Genomic DNA, 18,952 nt, shown 5'->3' with positions numbered 1-18,952 from the left:
TTGCAAAGCTCTCTTAGAGCTCTTTCAGCCCCACCTACCTCCCAAGCTGGTTTATTCTTCCTTAAGTGGTAGAGAAAGTCGGCATATAAAAACCAACTCTTCTTCTTCTGAGTATCTTTAGCTTTCCACTCATGCATCTCTGGATCCAAGATGTGACTGATCCATCCTATTCATGTCTTCCCACAATCTTTTTGCACTCTGTTCTCTCAGCCAACAAGCATCGACATATAAAAACCGGCCCTTCTTCTTGTGATCACGATGACACTTTTTAAACTGCCATTCTTAAAGACTCTCAGACAATTGGGCCAGCATGGTGTAGTGGTTAAGAGTGGTGGTTTGGAGCAGTGGACTCTGATCTGGGGACCCGGATTCCCCACTCCTCCACACGAAGCCAGCTGAGTGACCTCGGGCTAGTCACAGCTCTGTTAGAGCTCTCTCAGCCCCACCTACCTCTCAGGGTGTCTGTTGTGGGGAGGGGAAGGGAAGGTGACTGAAAGCCGGTTTGATTCTTCCTTAAGTGGTCGAGAAAGTTGGCATATAAAAAAAACAGCTCTTCTTCTTTTTCTTCTTGTTCTTTGGCTTGATTGTACCAAAGGCAGTATATGTGCATTTGTGTTTATTCCCCATTTTAAATTCATTTATACCCCATATGTCTCCCCAGTGGAGAGCTGGAACAGCTTACATTGTCCTCCTTCCCTCCATTTTATCCTCCCGACAACCCTGCGAGGTAGGTTAGGTTGAGGGGGTGTGAACAACTCAATGTCACCCAGCAAGCTTCCATGGCTGAGCGGAAATCTGAGCCACATCCTAGTACGATGCTCCAGCCACTACACCATGCTGGTGCTCATGGAGGGAACTGGTTCACACCAGCGGTGTTCCCTTTGAGCGCAACCTGGCTGCCTGGTAGGGCTGTGAATCCTGTGTCATCTGAGCCAACTCAAGGCTTTGGGTGCCAAATGTGCAAAAATCCAAATGCTGCCTCCTTCCCGTTTATTAACATGGATGCAGCATCCATCAAGACGTTCCCTGGCGCATGGGTCTTGAGCAGTTCCCATTCATTTCAGTGGTGTTTGCCTAAGACCACTTAACATAAGAACATAAGAAAGGCCCTGCTGGATCAGACCAAGGCCCATCAAGTCCAGCAGTCTGTTCACACAGCCGCCAACCAGGTGCCTCCAGGAAGCCCACAAGGAAGACGACTGCAGCAGCACCATCCTGCCTGTGTTCCACCGCACCCAAAATAATAGGCATGCTCCTCTGATACTAGAGAGAATAGGTATGCAGCATGACTAGTATCCATTCTAACTAATAGCCATGAGTATCCCACTCCTCCATGAATATGTCCACTCCCCTCTTAAAGCTGTCCAAGCTGGCAGCCATCACCATATCCTGGGGCAGGGAGTTCCACAATTTAACTACGCGTTGTGTGAAAAAAATACTTCCTTTTATCTGTTTTGAATCTCTCATCCTCCAGCTTTAGCAGATGACCCCATGTTCTAGTATTATGGGAGAGGGAGAAAATCTTCTCCCTGTCCACTCTCTCCAAACCATGCATAATTTTATAGACCTCTCTCATGTCTCCCCTTAGCCACCTTCTTTCCAAGCTAAACAGCCCTAAGCGTCTTAACCGCTCCCCATAGGACAGTTGCTCTAGTCCCCTAACCATTTTGGTTGCTCTTTTCTGCACCTTCTCAAACTCTGTAATCTCCTTTTTTAGGTGTGGTGACCAGAACTGTACACAGTATTCCAAGTGTGGTCTCACCATAGATTTGTACAAGGGCAGTATGATATCAGCAGTTTTATTCTCTATTCCTCATCTAATTATGGCCAGCATGGAATTTGCCACTTCCTCTAGGCAGTGCCCTGTGGATCAGAGGGATGCTTCCACCTCTGCTCCCCTTGATGGCTCCCTGAATCCACCCCCTTGGTTAATCCCCTTGCCCACTCACTACGAGTCTGCCCCTAAGTGAACAAATCTTTGGAGGGAATTGGTTCTTGTAGGTTATCCGGGCTGTGTGACCGTGGTCTTGGTATTTTCTTTCCTGACGTTTCGCCAGCAGCAGTGGCAGGCATCATCAGAGGAGTAACACTGAAGGACAGTGTCTCCTTCAGTGTTACTCCTCTGAAGATGCCTGCCACAGCTGCTGGCGAAACGTCAGGAAAGAAAATACCAAGACCACGGTCACACAGCCCGGATAACCTACAAGAACCAATGAACTCTGACCTTGAAAGCCTTCGACAATACTTTGGAGGGAATCTCAAAGGAACATCTGGCAAGCTTGAACTGGCCCAGTTGTCTGAGAGTCTTTATGAATGGCAGTTTAATATCACGAGGTCAGAAGAAGAAGGGTTGGTTTTTATATGCCGTCCTTCTCTACCTTTTTAAGAAGAATGAAACCTGGTTAGAATCTCCTTCCTTCCCTCCCTCTCCCCACAACAGATACCTTGCGTGGCAGGTGGGGCTGAGAGTTCTGATGGAACTGTGACCAGCCCAAGGTCACTCAGCAGCCTTCATGCGTAGGAGTGGGGAATCAAACCCGGCCCTCCAGATTAGAGACTGCTGCTCATGAGGAGGAGTGGGGAATCAAACCTGGTTCTCCAGATTAGCGATCGCTGCTCATGTGGAGGAGTGGGGAATCAAACCTGGTTCTCCAGATTAGAGTCCATCACTCATGCGGAGGAGTGGGGAATCAAACCCCGTGCTCCGGATTAGAGTCCGCTGCTCATGCGGAGGAGTGGGGAATCAAACCCCGTGCTCCAGATTAGAGTCCGCTGCTCATGCGGAGGAGTGGGGAATCAAACCTGGTTCTCCAGATTAGCGATCGCTGCTCATGTGGAGGAGTGGGGAATCAAACCTGGTTCTCCAGATTAGAATCCATCACTCATGCGGAGGAGTGGGGAATCAAACCCCGTTCTCCGGATTAGAGTCCACTGCTCATGCGGAGGAGTGGGGAATCAAACCCCATGCTCCAGATTAGAGTCCGCTGCTCATGCGGAGGAGTGGGGAATCAAACCTGGTTCTCCAGGTTAGAGTCCACCACTCTTAACCACTACACCACACTGGCTCTTTAATATAACGGCAGTTTAATATCACGAGACTAGATGTGTTCGGCGTTAGAGAACAGGTTCTTAAGTGTTGACCCTTCAAGGAATACTTGTTGATAGGCTTCTTTCCCCTAGCCAGCCTGACCCAGGGTTCGGGGAGCCCTGAAGGTCAGAGTTTCCTAGACGGCCATCGCGCACCTCAGTTGTGAATGGACCAGTTCACGTTTCCATGGGCAATAAGCTTGGTTTGTAACTAGGCCACTGCGATCTAATCCCCACTCTATCAGGGACTGGTTGTTGGGGATGGCGTGTTAATTTATAATGATTTTTTCTTCTTCTCCGGCTTTCTCTCTCTGCCCTCCCCCTCCCACCCACCCCCCTCTGTTTTCCCCCCTGCCCCGGAGGTTGCACGATAAAGATTAATTTGCTATTTCTGGGCCGGTGACATTTTTTTTCGGAGCCTCCTGCCGGCTGTTGCCTCAATGTTGGGTCTGGCCTCACTCCAGCGCTCGGGATTAGCATGGTGGGCACCGAGGAGGGGTCGACGAGAAGGTGGCACGGGCCGGGTTGGCGCGAAGAGATGCAGGGCCCGGGATGGAAAAACGGGAAGAGCAGAAGTGAGAATGTGTCAGGAGGGAATATCTGGGATCGTGGATGGGGAAGACCCGCTTGTTTGCCCCCATAGCCTTTGGCGTAACTCCAAATCCTCAGCCCCAAACAAAGCCTAAAGATATAACTGTGGGCACTCACAATCTTCTCACAATTCCATATTAATCTCTTGCAACAAAAATAAACAGGGGTCTGCGGCGCTACATGGACAAACACAATATTATTCTGCTTTATGCTTTCCAACGGGGCTCTAGTCCATGGAAATTTGTGCTGGAATGAAATTCTGTTTGGGGTTAAGGTGCCACCATACCCCTGTTTATTCATTCCCATGTTACTGTTATATCTTCCTCCATTCCCTCTGCGTTTTTTCCCACTCTCAAGATTCAGGGCCTAACTTTACATTACCTTGTCCGTGTGGTCCAGTGCGGTGTAGTGGTTAAGAGCGGTGGACTCTAATCTGGTGAACCCGGTTGGTTTCCCCACTCCTCGACATGAATCCTGCTGGGTGACCTTGGGCTAGGCACAGTTCTGTCCGAACTCTCTCAGCCCCACCTACCTCACAGGGTGTCTGTTATGGGGAGGGGAAGGGAAGGCGATTGTAAGCTGCTTTGATTCTCCTTAAAAGGTAGAGAAAGTCGGCGTATAAAAACCAACTCTTCTCCTCCTCCCCCTCCTTCGGCTGCTGCCTTATGTCCATCCTTGTCTCATTCAACAGATGTATATTGGTAGTGCCAAACTTTGAAATTAATTTCTAGGTGTGAGGGATCCCCGATTTGGATCGGTACTGCAGCGGGCAGGATGCGGGAGCTCAAATCTTTCCCCCGAACCATTTTCCTGACATAGAATTGCCCTTGGGAGTCTCTGTGTGCCCCACTGGGGAAATTTACACAAAGCCCATCAGTACAACCGAGGTGGTTCCCTGGGAACATTTCAGCTTTGGCAAATGGCAAAGCAGGAAGGCTTAACCCCCTTTCCCCTATCCTGATGCTTGAGTGGAAAGTTAAAGATACTCAGAAGAAGAGGAGTTGGTTTTTACATGCCAACTTTCTCTACCGCTTAAGGAAGAATCAGACTGGCTTACAATCACCTTCCCTTCCCCTCCCCACAACAGACACCCTGTGAGGTAGGTGGGGCTGAGAGAGCTGTAAGAGAGCTGTGACTAGCCCAAGGTCACCCAGCTGGCTTCATGTGGAGGAGTGGGGGAACAAATCCAGTTCACCAGATGAGCCTCTGCCGCTCATGTGGAGGAGCCGGGAATCAAACCCGGTTCTCCAGATCAGAGTCCACCGCTCCAAACCACCGCCCTTAACCACTACACCGCGCTGGCCTGTTTTAGAGGGGCAAGCTCCTTGCGACGGGCCTGTCTCTCTTTTTGCTTACGTGAGAGAAAATTCATGCATATTGAGAGTCCCGCTGACCTGCCAAGGCTGTTCCGCTGCGGAGCCATCAGGCGTTCTGTTTTCAATCTTCCTTTTGTGTCAAAAAGAACAGATTTTGCCCTCTGGAGCCGCTCTCCAGATTTGACCCCTGCAGCTCTGTAAGCATTTATCTTTTAAAATGCAGGGCTTAAAACTAAAGAGTACTTAAATCCTCACCTGCCTGAATACCTGGGACCTTCAAATGTAGCCCGTTTTTTCCGCTTGATGTGGATTTATACGTTATTGAAATTGTGATGCCGTTTTATGATGCTATGGTCTAAAATGTCCTGAGGGACTACGTATGTATTCACACACACATATAAACACACATACGCACACATATGAACAAGAAGAAGGAGTTGGTTTTTATATGCCGACTCTCTCTACCACTTAAGGGAGAATCAAACCGGCCTTCCCTTCCTCTCCCCTCCCCACAACAGACACCCTGTGAGGTCAGTGGGGCTGAGAGAGCTGTGACTAGCCCAAGGTCACCCAGCTGGCTTCATGTGTAGGAGTGGGGAATCAAACCCGGTTCTCCAGATTAGCCTCCACCACTCATGTGGAGGAGCGGGGAATCAAACCCGGTTCTCCAGATCAGAGTCCACCGCTCTTAACCACTACACCACGCTGGCACACACACAAACACGCTAGGCTTTTCTATGGTGGCCCTCTCTGGTATTGGATACTGGCACCTTGGGAGGAGGGGGGGCTCTCCCAAGACCTGAAGGGGTAACGGGTAGAATTCGGTTCCACCCTATATATATGACTATTGGCACTTTTTTAACAATAACCCAAAAAAGCATTTTGTGTGTGAGTGTATACCGTTTTCCTGACCTGATATACACACACAGAGATTAAATTAAGGATATTTTTAACGTTGTCAAGCTTCTGAGGGTCCAGATCAGGACAGTCCCATAGGAATGGGGTGGAATGCATTGCATGAAGCAGATAAGTCTCTTCAACGGGGCTGTGCAATCTGATCCCATTGTTGTTTACTGAAAAGTGAGCCCCACTGAATGCTATCAGAGAGAGAGGATTGCAGTCTTGTTCATAACCCCCCCAGCAGTGTTCCCTCTGTTCTTGTGAAGCACAAACCCACGGGGTGTGGGACTAGGAATAAAGAAAATCTGGGGATCTTGGTTGCTGTGGGGAGCCCATGACCAACCGTGTGGTCTGTTCTCACATGCAGTGTTTCAGGGATGTCCGATCGGGGCCCAGAGGACTGTTTTTGGGGGGGCCTTGGGGGGCTGTCAGCAGCCAGGTTGAAAGGTAGAAGTAGCGATCAAGTGTCTGAGCTAAGGCAGAAGGAGGCTGGGTGGGGAGGGACCTTTTGAATGCCAGCCAGACGACGGGTTCGATCCCTCGGACGATTTACGCATTCACATACGAACTCATGAAGCTGCCTTATACTGAACCAGACCCTCGGTCCATCCAAGTCAGTATTGTCTGCTCAGACCGGAAGCTGTTCTCCAGGGTCTCAGGCGGAGGTCTTTCACATCACCTCCTTGCCTTTAACTGGAGACGCCGGGGATTGAACCTGGGACCTTCTGCATGCCAAGCAGAGGCTCTACCACTGAGCTATGGCCCTTCCCCAAACACCCTTGCACAAGGGGAAGTGCTAAAATTAGTCCTTGCCCTCTGCTTGCCCCAAGGTGAAAGCAATTGTACCCCTACTACCTTGTCCATGCGTGCAAGGTATTTCTCCTGAGAACGGTTTACAAACGCAAATTAAAATAAAATCATGCGAACTGCCAATTGTGCTTTCTGTTGTCTCATTTTAGTTCGGTTACAAAATATACGGAAGCGCTTTTTGTCGCCGCGGCGCTTGCACAAGTGGAACTGTGCTTGAGAGAGCCAGTGTGGTGCAGTGGCGGACCTACATTTTTGGGGCCCTGAAGCTTGAACGGTTATAGGGGCCCCTTCGCAACCAGCAACAATAGGGCAACATCCAACAAGGCCCTGGCCTGATGGAATGTTCTTCCAAGTAACATCAGGGCCCTATGGGACCTTCAGAAGTTCTGCAGGGCCTGTAAAACAGAGCTTTTCCACCAGGCCTACAATTGAGGGCGACCACAGGTTGTCATTGTTACTGGCCTCCCTCTCCTCTCCCTCGAGTTCTGATATGAGGATTTGGCTGCTTGGCCGGGCCGCCAATGGCCCTGTAATTATATGAGTACCATCTTGTTAACTGTATTGAATGGTTTTATGAATTTTATTGATTACTTATTAACTTTAGATATATGATTTTATTACGATTGTTGTTACCTGCTGTCAGGTAAGGGAAAGGAATGGGGATCTTCAGTAGCTGCCACCACTCTGGGCCTAACTCAGGAGGGCCCAGAGCACCCTCCCTGCCCCTGGCTGCTTCTTCTCCCAACAGGGTGTACTTTCTAGGTGACCAACTGAGGCGTGAGGACCCAGGCAGAGTAACAGTTTATTTAAAAGGTCTAATAATAATGATAACTCAAGCCACAATAGGACAACACAACCAGTAAAGGCAAGCAATCAAACAAATAAAAACCCTAACACATCTATCTGTACTGTCCCTAGCCGTTTCCTAGCACCAGGCCTCAGGCTAACTCACCCCTTCCTGGATGAGGGATCCCTCCGTCTGCAGCAGCCTCTCCCCTGCCCTGCTCCCTAGGAGTGAATCCCCTCCCTTTTCAGGCAAGGCCTTTTATTCCTTCTCCCCAGGCACCACCCCCTTACCCCTGATTAGCCCTAGCCTTCCCTCCAAATCCTCTTCCACCAATCACAAAGCCCAGAGGGTACCTGTGAGATGTAGGCCTGGTAGCTACTTTAATATAGGCCTCCCTAGGGCCTGCAGGCTGCACTTGAGGCCTAGGATCATGACACCCACCCTGAGCCCGGCTTTGACCGGGAATGAGGGTGGGCTACAAATTTAACTAATAAATAATAATAATAGGGAAGGGTCATCAGAGGGGGCACGTTAGGATAAAGAGGTGAAAATCTGATCTTTTTGGTGTTAAAATGCACAAGTGAGACGAATGCAGCCTGAATTGAGAATTCAGATGTCTTTTTATGGTGCTGATTGGCTCTAGCCTAAGGGCTGAGCTATAGAATTATTAAGCCGTGCACCAACGAAGGATTTGAGGATCCAGCTGCCAAAATGTAGGCTATGAATGATATGCCTGTATTATTGTATCAATTCCCAATGACAATAACACAGTAGGAGGTTGATAGTTCAAAGCAGTTTGTTTATTAGGCCCAATATACACACTGGGTGAAAATTGCCCAAATGCACAGGACAATTCACACAAACATCAAAGGAGTGCAAGCACGGATATAATCTTTGGTAATGGGAGGTAGGGCTGTTGAATTAAAAAAAAATCGGTATAGTTTGGATTCGGCTGAATTCGGCCCGTTTAGATCCGTGCAATTCGGCAGGAATTCAAAGTTCGGGGAAAAAATTCGGCTGAATAAAGCCATTAAAAACACAACCGCACCTTTCTGCGGCTCTGGGGGGGTATTTTTTGGGGTAGAAGTCCCAAACTTTCAGCGGAGCTTCAAAGGACGTTTCTTGAAAGGCCCCCCAAGTTTTGTAAAGATTGGGTCAGGGGGGGCTGGGATATGGGCCCTGAAAGGGGTCCCCCCACCCTTAATGTGCATGTCTGAGCAGAGCTTGCCGCCCACGCACAAAGTCGGCATATAAAAACCAAACTTCTTTTGAGTATCTTTTCCATTCATGCATCACTGGCTCCAAGATGTGACTGATCCTCTTCTTGTCTTCCCACAATCTTTTCGCACTCTGTGTTCTCTCAGCCAACAAGCACAAGCCATGGATTGAGGCAGAGTACCAGGGCATCGTCATGGAGAATGACAACACCGTGCTGCTGAACCCGCCCCTCTTTGCTCTGGACAAGGATGCTCCATTGCGCTATGCAGGTATGTGGGTGAGGGAGAGGAGGCAACCTGATTCCATTGTGAAGTGCCATGTTGTCTTATAGAGTCCAATGAAGACAACTAGGAGGAGGTTAAAAAGAGCAACAGTTCTTTATTTAGCTAAACACAGACCTGGGGGTGAAATAACCCACAAATAAGATGCAGAGTTACTCACTAGAGAAACAAAGGAAAGTCAGTATCGTTTATGCATTCGCATGGGGCAGGCCCATGGCTGCTGACAAGCAGATTGATACACAAAAGCACCAATGCACATTGTCTACTTCACTCTAATTAGCATAGCCATAGAAATTGGCCAAAGGCTGTCTCTAAGCAAGTTCTAGGTCTTGTGATATTAGTAACTAGAAACCACATACCTAAAGATGAAGGTAATTCAGAGCTCTCTACTGATGAAAGGCCGCACCAAGCACAGAGAGCATGATTTGTTGGTTCATGGCTCCCGGATGCCAACTTCCCAAAGCTTCCATGTGTGTGCGTATGAATATATAGTGTTCTAAACCAGCCCTTTTATCTGGGCATTACAATTGTTCTTATACTGAAGAGACTGGGGAAGAGAGCAGGGGTCAGTGCCTCCTCAGGTTGCCATCCTCTAGGTGGTGCCTGGAGATCTCCCGGAATTACGTCTGATCTCCAGACCAAGGAGAAAATGGCTGCTTTGGAGGTGTGGACGTGATGGCATTGTACTCCACCAAGGTCTCTCCCCTCCCCAAGTCCCACCCTCCCCAGGCTCTACCTCCAAAATGTCCAGGAATTTCCCAACCCAAAGTTGGCGACCCACTACCACCTCTGCCTGCCCAGTTCAGGCAGGGATGGTTAACTGTGAGGAAAATGCAATTACTCAATGGGAATCAGTCATATCCCAAATAGGCTTCCTCGGGAGGTGGTAAGTGCTCCTTCCCTGGAGGTTTTTAAGCAGAGGCTAGATGGCCATCTGTCAGCAATGGGGATTCTACGACCTTAGGCAGATCGTGAGAGGGAGGGCATCTTGGCCATCTTCTGGGCATGGAGTAGGGGTCACTGGGTGTGTGAGGGGAGGCAGTTGTGAAATTCCTGCATTATGCATGGGATTGGACTAGATGACCTTGGTGGTCCCTTTCAACTCTGTGATTCTACGATTCTAAATCCAAACAGCCTTTCATTTAAAAGTATTTGGGCTGTAATTGTAAGGGTGCTTATTAAGGGAGTGCTTCCCACCCAGCTCAACGGGACTTAATTCTAAGCGTACGAGCTTAAGATCACGCAGTTAATGCACTCCTTAAGTCTAGTGAAATAAAATTCAATTTTAATCGCACTATTTAAAAGCAGGCACACAAAGAATCTCCACGCTTGTCAGTCATCTTAATCCTCCTGCACTCATTACTGAGGACACTGGAAGGCGGGATTGACTTGTTCCTTAGTGACGGGATTGACTTGTTCCTTAGTGGAAATACTGCCAGTATTTCATTTTGCGTATAAGTAAAAGGGCCAGAAATTGACTGTATGATCACAAAGGTGTCCATAGAAATAATTGGAGAGGGGGAGATGCAAGGTATATTAATTATAACTGCAGATTACCTGATGCTGAACAATAAATTCAGGGTTGGGGGGCAGGACATCCATACATGATCCAGTTCATAGTCTGTACAAAGCAATGCAGATGCTCAAACCCCTCATGGATAGTTCTATGTGTGAGAGCAGGAGAGGATGTTTGACAGATAGGGTTGCCAACCTCCAGGTACTAGCGGGAGATCTCCTGCTATTACAACTGATCTCCAGCCAATAGAGATCAGTTCCCCTGGAGAAAATGGCCGCTTTGGCCATTGGATTCTATGGCATTGAAGTCCTGCGCAGGCTTTGTTTGGAGGTCTGACTTTCCTATGATCTCTCAGTGCAAATAGTTTTGTGTGCCATCTTCAGTCATATACTTCTGCAAGCTTACTTGCAACTGGGATGAAAAATAGCAAGGTGTAGTGGTTAAGCGTGGTGGTTTGGTGTGGTGGACTCTGATCTGGAGAACCGGGTTTGATGCCCCACTCCTCTACATGAGCGGCGGAGGCTAATCTGGTGAATTGGATTTGTTCCCCCGCTCCTATACATGAAGCCAGCCGGGTGACCTTGGGCAAATTACAGCTCCTAGAGCTCTCTCAGCCTCACCTACCTCACAGGGTTTCTATTGTGGGGAGGGGAAGGGAAGGTGATTGTAAGCCGGTTTGAGTCTCCCTTAAGTGGTGGTGAAAGTCAGCATATAAAAACCAACTCTTCGTCTTCTTCTGTGTTCCATGTTCCACAGCAGAAAACTTAAATCAGAACAAACAATTTGTTACCAATAAAACCCAAGAGAATTCAGATCATGCTTCCAGATTACAGTGCAATCCTAAAGAGAGTTATTCCAGTCTAAGCCTATTGAAATGAATGGGCTTAGCCTGGAGTGACTCTCCTTAGGGTGGCACTGTTAATTATTCTAGACGAATGACCAAATATAAAGTAAATTTGATTACTTTTCTGCAGCTCGCATCAATGTGCAAGTTTTTATCTGAAATCAGTGCTCAAATCTGAATCTAGAATTCCACCTCTCCCCCCTCTCCAAGGAGGATTTAGGTGTTCACATGAACACACGAAGCTGCCTTATACTGAGTCCGACCCTTGGTCCATCAAAGTCACAGTATTGTCTACTCAGACCGGCAGGGGCTCTCCAGGGTCTCAAGCAGGGGTCTTCCCCATCACCTACCTGCCTCGTCCCTTTAACTGGAGATGCTGGGGATTGAACCTGGGACCTTCTGCATGCCAAGCAGATGCTCTACCACTGAGCCACAACCCCTTCCCACAAGAATCCGCATAAATTTGCCCTAACCTGAATCAGACCACTAAGCTGGAGGAAAGGTACCAGTATGTTCAGGAGGGTATGTTTATATAAGGAATAGTGATGTGGAAAAACAGTTCTGAAGGAAAAGGCACTTTTCATAAAGTGTAATAGAGTTCTAATTTTAACTGCCTGTTAAAATTTTAGGCAGCTTTCTTTTCCTCCCCCCTTTCACGTATAGTGTTTATTGGGATATATTCTACCATATTTTATTTCACTGTTCTCTAATTGTGAAATCCAGTTTATTGGACCATTGCTCTCCATTTGTCAAATCCAGTTTATGAGACGTACTATACTGTTTCTTTTTATTTCAGCATTCGTTAATTGTGCAGTGAACTTTTACGGCTTTGTTCCCTGTATATATGGCCTTTATAGTGCCATTTTTATAACTCTGTAATCTGCCTTGAGACGCAACAAGAAAGGTGGACAATAAACGAAGTAAATCAATAGATAAATAAATGGTGACGCACGTTCCTGAAGCAGTGCCCTTGTAGAGTTCGTTTTTTTAACTTTTGAAAATGCTACGGAGGCCCGATCCTGTGGGGGAGTATGGCGCAGGAGGCTGAGGGGTCCCTGTCTCCCCTTGTGGAGATGGGACTAATTTCTGTCGGGGAAATAGCACAAGGGTATCATAGAATCATAGAGTTGGAAGGGACCACCAGGGTCATCTAGTCCAACCCCCTGCACAATGCAGGAAATTCACAACTACCTCCCCCCCACACCCCCAGCGACCCCTCCTCCACACCCAGAAGGTGGCCAAGATGCCCTCCTTCTCATGATCTGCCTAAGGTTGTAGAATCAGCATTGCTGACAGGTGGCCATCTAGCCTCTGCTTAAAAACCTCCAGGGAAGGAGAGCTCACCACCTCCCGAGGAAGCCTGTTCCACTGAAGAACCGCTCTAACTGTTAGGAAATTCTTCCTGATACCTAGACAGAAACTTTTTTGATTTAATTTCAACCCGTTGGTGCTGGTCCGACCTTCTGGGGCAACAGAAAACAACTCGGCACCCTCCTCTTTATGACAGCCCTTCAAGTACTTAAAGATGGTTCTCATATCACCTCTCGGTCTTCTCCTCTTCAGGCTAAACATACCCAGCTCCTTCAACCTTTCCTCATAGGACTTGGTCTCCAGACCCCTCACCAGCTTTCTTGCCCTCCTCTGGACACATTCCAGCTTGTCAATATCCTTCTTAAATTGTGGTGCCCAACACTGAACACAATACTCTAGGTGAGGTCCAACCAGAGCAGAGTAAAGCAATACCAGAGTAAACCCACCATGCCTGCCACAGCTCCGAATCATGGCTTCTTTTAAGTAAATGCCAAGAAGTTGAGGTCTCCCGGATCTTCTGTAATACTAGTTACTCCCTTCGTTGGGTAGTTGGGGAACGGCTCTGCCAAGGCTTCCTGCTGCCCATGTGAGGGAAAATGCCCGTGGGGCAGCAGCCTAATAGAGCAGGGGGACTGGCAGCCTTTTACAAAGAATAAGCCAAACTGTGTCAAAGTTCAGAGGGAGGGAGCTCGATAAAGAGCCAGTATATGAAATCCTTTTTGCACGACTGAAAATGTACAATTTAGCATTACTGATAATTGACGGGCGGATTTAATCTATAAAGTTTCCACACTGGTGGTTGTCTCTAATTTTATTAACCTCGATTCAGGATGTTTGATCCAATCTGCTATCCAGACTAATCCAGCCGCTTGATAGTATAATTTTATATTCTGTAGTGCCAATCCTCCTTTTTTTTTTTTTCTCATCTTGTAATACTTTGAGTCTAATTCTTGGTTTCTTGCCATTCCACATAAATGTATTTGTCCTTTGTTTCCAACTCTTCTTTTTAAAAAAAATATGTTCTATTAAAAATTAAAAAATAAACAAAACATGCATATAGCACACACACATTCCAAAAATTACATTGTCTCAAGGAAGCCAATATTTGAAGCACTTTGTCATCTTTTAACAAAATATCATAGCACAACATAGTTGCTTCTATATTCTATGTTATGCTTATCTTAAATTTACAATTCTAAGTAATAAAGTAGCAGTTGTATGACCACTTTTATTTTATCCATTTACTAGTCAATTTTTTACGTTACTAAGACTGTTTTACACCATTCTTGTTGTTTCCAACTCTTCAGTGTCTTGTCTTCGAGACAAATTGGAAGCATCTGAAATACAAAGTTAGGGTAGCACGTTCATTTTTATTGCTGAAATTCTTCCAAGTCATGAAATCTTTAACTTTGACCATCTCAGCAAATCCTTTTCAGTTTCCCCCCACATTATAGTTCTCTTTAAATAGGGTTTTGTTCTGTTCTGTTATTTTTATTCCCAAGTATCTGACAGGATCCTCAGTCACTGTGTATCCTGTAATTTCTCTCACAACGTTGGTTGTTGGGAGCCTTTTATTAGGAAGCCACACAAACACATTAAATAATAAGCATACACAGGAGCACCCTTAGTTCCCTGGCATAAATCTGGCATGGTTTGCACTTTGATTATTGGTAACATTTCCCTTTCTGTAAAGCTTCTTTAAGAAGAAGAGTTGGGTTTTTTACCCCGCTTTTCTCTACCTTAAGGAGTCTCAAAGCGGCTTACAATCACAATCCCTTCCTCTCCCCACAACAGGCACCTTGTGAGGCAGGTGGGGCTGAGAGAGTTCGGAGAGAACTGTGACCGGCCCAAGGTCACCCAGCAGGCTTCATATGGGGGAGCGGGGAATCGAACCCAGTGCTCCAGATTACAGTCCGCCACTCTTAACCACTACACCACACTGACTCTCCTTAGTCCAGCATCCCACCTTTCCCTCCAATATACCTTAACTTAGAGAACTTTAGAAAAGAGCCATACTTGGCAGGTGATAGTGGAAATCCCAAGTCAGCAAACTGTGAGGAGCAAGAGACTAAGGCTGCTGACTCCAGTTTGGGAAACTCCTGAAGATTTGGGAGTGGAGCTTGGGGAGGGAAGTGTTTGGGGAGGGAGGGAGGGACCGCAGCAAGGTCTAATGCCATAGTCCACCTTCCAAAGCTGCCATTTTCTCTGGGGGTTAATTTATTAATCCCTGTACTCTGGAGATCAGTTGTAATTCCTAGAAACCTCACAAGGACATAAAGCCCTGCTGGATCAGACCCAGGCCCATCAAGTCCAGCAGTCTGTTCGCACAGGGGCCAGCCAGGTGCCTCCAGGAAGTCCACAAGCAAGAAGAAGGCAGCAGCGTTCTCCTGCCTGTGTTCCACAGCACCTAATATAATAATGAACACATGAAGCTACCTCATACTGAATCAGACCGTTGGTCCATCAAAGTCAGTATTGTCTACTCAGACCAGCAGCGGCTCTCCAGGGTCTCCGGCAGAGGGCTTATCACATCACCTACCTGCCTAGTCCCTTTAACTGGAGATGCCAGGGATTGAACCTGGGACCTTCTGCATGCCAAGCAGATGCTCTACCACAGAGCCACGGCTGCTCCCCAATATATAGTATAATTATAATAAGAACATAAGAAAAGTCCTGCTGGTTCAGGCCAAGGCCCATCAAGTCCAGCAGTCAGTTTACACAGTGGCCAACTAGGTGCCTCTAGGAAGCCCACAAAGAAGACGACTGCAGCAGCTTTATCCTGCCTGTTTTCCACAGCATCTAATAAAATAAGCCTGCTCCTCTGAAACTGGAGATAATAGGTATGTGTCATGACTCGTATCCATTTCGACCTAGCAGCCTTGGCTAGCCCTCTCCTCCATGAACATGTCCACTCCCCTTTTCAAGCCTTCCAAGCTGGCAGCCGTCGCCGCATCCTGTAATGTTTTCCTGCCTTATTGTATTAATATTCAATCACAATAAAACAGTTGGAAGCTGAAGATTCAAAAGCAGATTGTTTTATTGGCCAATATACAAGTGCTGGTGAAAATTGCCTAAAGCGCAGAGCAATTTCCACCCACATCAAAGGATTGCAAGCATGGATATAGACTTTGATGATGGGTGGTTACAGAAGCGAAATACACACGTCAGACTGACCTGTCCAATATTGCTTTTGGACGTATAAGCAATTATTTGCATATCCAATAGAAAATGCTCTTCAAGGCGTTGCCTAATGGTTAATGAGGAGGCACAGCTTCACATTCCAGAATGACATGTCTTGTCTTAAATCAAAGCTCCAGGCTTAATTAAGGAACCTGCCTGTACCAAGAGGGAATGACCTCACCTAGTCAGCTGCCTGCAAACTGCTTGCTGCAGGTCACTCTGACCCAGGCTTCTCAGCAATGAATATAGCTTGACCAAAGTACATGTTACCCATAATGCAAAGTGATTCTAGACTTGTACATAAGAATATATATGTGTGTGTGTGTGTGTTATGCTATGTGAATATGCATAGATGTTTTCTCTATAAACTAAGTTAATTAGGGCACTACAATCCTGGGGCAGGGAGTTCCACAATTTAACTCTGCGTTGTGTGAAGAAATGCTTCCTTTGATCTGTTTTGAATCTCTCGCCCTCCAGCTTCAGCAGGGCCCATGTGGAGGTTGGCAGGCAGTCCTACCAGACTAGTGTCTAAGGGGATGAGATACTGTGACAGGATCTGTCAGTGAGGTTTTCACTTTTCAAATGGGGCTAATTCAGACCGACGCTGAAGCATTGGGCGAAGGGGATTTAGCACTCCCCTGTACCGTTTTCCTGATCCACCCTATAAAGCACCCATTTTCTTCTGGGGAACTGATCTCTGTAGTCTGGAGATGAGTTCTAATTCCAGAAGAACTCCATGCCCCACCTGGAGGTTGGGGGGAGGTTTTGGGGGCAGAGCCTGAGGAGAGCATGGTTTGGGGAGGGGAGGGACTTCAATGCCATAGAGTCTAATTGCCAGAGCAGCCATTTTCTCCAGGGGAACTGATCTCTATCGACTGGGGATCAATTGTAATAACAGGAGATCTCCAGCTAGTACCTGTAGTACTAAATTAACACCTTTGTGTACAACATTGCTAGAAACCTGACATAAAGAAACGGGCTAGCCAAAACGTCTTGCAAAAAGAAGTAACACACAACTATGTTTATCTGAAGTGTAGCAATACACTGATATTTCACAAGGTTGGTTACATACAAACATAAATCTTGTTCCGTCGCATTTATGTTTGTACGGAACCAACCGTGTGAAATATCGGTGTATCTCTACACTTTAGATCAGCGGTTCCCAAACTGTGCTCCACGGAGCACTAGGTGCTCCACAAAACATCTCCCAGTGCTCCATGAAGAGATTGGAAAGAAAAATACGACTGTCATTCGGTTTAGTATATAGGTGCTAGGTGAAAATTAGTGCTCCGTGATGAATTTCTCTCCTGAAAAGTGCTCCATGACTCAAAAAGTATGGGAACCTCTGCTTTAGATAAACATAGTTGTGTCTTACTGCTTTTGCAAGAAGTTTGGCTAGCAGTACCTGGAGGTTGGCAGCCCTACCCATTCTGTTGATGTTCACGGTGCTCAGGGTTTGCTGCCTATATGGCACCTACTTAGCTTTGCCTTGTTGTAAGGTTACCTCTGGCATGAGGAAGGTAGAGTAGAGAATGGCCGGCCAACAGCCAAAGGGAAGTGCTGCTTTCCTCCGTGGGTCTTTTCTTCACATTCCTTTCCGCCCTCCACCTTCTGCTTTTGTTTCCTGGGATACCAGGGGAGATCTGCGGTTTCCGGATCCACGGGGCCGGGGTGCCCTTTGAAGCAGTGATCTTGGACAAAGCCACCGGTGAAGGCTTGATCCGGGCGAAAGAGCCGGTGGACTGCGAGGCCCACAAGGAGCACACGTTCACCATCCAGGCCTATGACTGTGGCGAAGGACCGGACGGGGCTAACACCAAAAAGTCCCACAAGTAAGACTGAAGTGTCCTAAGCTTTGGAGCACTGTTGGTATTTTCCCCTTAAGATTTCAAACGCTAACTCTTAAGGGCGGTACCATGTGGGACAGAGGCCTGAACTGAGCCACACTTAACTGAGCCCTTAGAGGTGCTAGTCTTTTGTTATTTGGTAGATACAGTTAATGTGGACAGTGTAGTATTGTTACCATTGTTGTTTTGTTATTATTATTATGGATAATGATGATGATAATGATTATATTTAGAAAAAATATATATCAGCAGCCAAGAAAATTCAGGCTAAAGCTGTATTTAATCAGGGCATTTAATGCATTTAATGACTATCCTTAATGAACCAACGTGGTGTAGTGGTTAAGAGCGGTGTTTTGGAGCGGTGGATTCTGATCTGGAAAACCGGGTTTGATTCCCCACTCCTCCACATGAGCGGTGGACGCTAATCTGGTGAACTGGATTTGTTTCCCCACTCCTACACACGAAGCCAACTGGGTGACCTTGAGCCAGTCACACTCTCTCAGCCCCACCTGACTCACAGGATGTCTGTTGTGGGGAAAGGAAGGTGATTGTAAGCCGGTTTGATTCTGCCTTAAGTGGTAGAGAAAGCCAACATATAAAAACCAACTCCTTCTCCTCCTTTTCCTCCTCCTCCTCCTCTTCTTCTTCTTCTCCTTCCTCTTCTTCATGATGACTCGGTTTGATATGACAGACTGTAATGGCCTTCGGCCCCAAACAATAAACTTTATCGTATCGTATCAAGTCAAGCCATTGAGCATATTAATATACGCCTCTGAGCATAAGCAGAGGACACTCTTGCCACCTCTGAGTAACCCCAGACAGCCCTTAAATTCCGGGGATCGGGGACCAGGACGTGTGGCCCTCCAGGCAGGCATGAGGCCATGCGCTTCTCTCGTCTAGACATTTCTCTCCCTGGCTCGACTATTCACCGCTCTCTTCTCCCCTTCGCCAGGGCCACGGTGCACGTGCGAGTGAACGACGTCAACGAATTCGCTCCGGTTTTTGTGGAGAAGCTTTACCGCGTGGCGGTCACGGAAGGGAAGCTCTACGACCGCATCCTACGCGTGGAAGCCATCGACGGCGACTGCTCTCCTCAGTACAGCCAGATCTGCTACTATGAGATCCTGACGCCCAACGTCCCCTTTCTGATCGACAACGATGGTGAGGATCTAAAGCACTGGTTCCCAACCAGGGGTCCGTGGACCCCCAGGGGTCCGCGAGAACTAAATTAAGGTCCGCGAAACAAAGTTATAAACCCATAATA

At 47.3% G+C, this 18,952-nt stretch overlaps 1 protein-coding gene across 1 annotated transcript in view; it reads left to right on the top strand.

The window, feature by feature from the left end:
• Positions 1-18,952, top strand: part of CLSTN3 (calsyntenin 3) — a 45,462-nt gene that overhangs the window by 3,376 nt on the left and 23,134 nt on the right. Inside the window, exons 2-4 of the mRNA XM_056848447.1 lie at positions 8,856-8,978; positions 17,478-17,673; positions 18,641-18,849. Of these exons, the coding sequence (XP_056704425.1) occupies positions 8,856-8,978; positions 17,478-17,673; positions 18,641-18,849 (528 nt within the window). The remainder of the gene's footprint in view (positions 1-8,855; positions 8,979-17,477; positions 17,674-18,640; positions 18,850-18,952) is intronic.

This window comes from Euleptes europaea, chromosome 4 (assembly GCF_029931775.1).
Source record: "Euleptes europaea isolate rEulEur1 chromosome 4, rEulEur1.hap1, whole genome shotgun sequence".
In the NCBI taxonomy this organism is placed as follows: domain Eukaryota; kingdom Metazoa; phylum Chordata; class Lepidosauria; order Squamata; family Sphaerodactylidae; genus Euleptes; species Euleptes europaea.
Note: the sequence above shows the minus strand (reverse complement) of the source record. Positions and strands in the feature narration are given on the sequence as shown.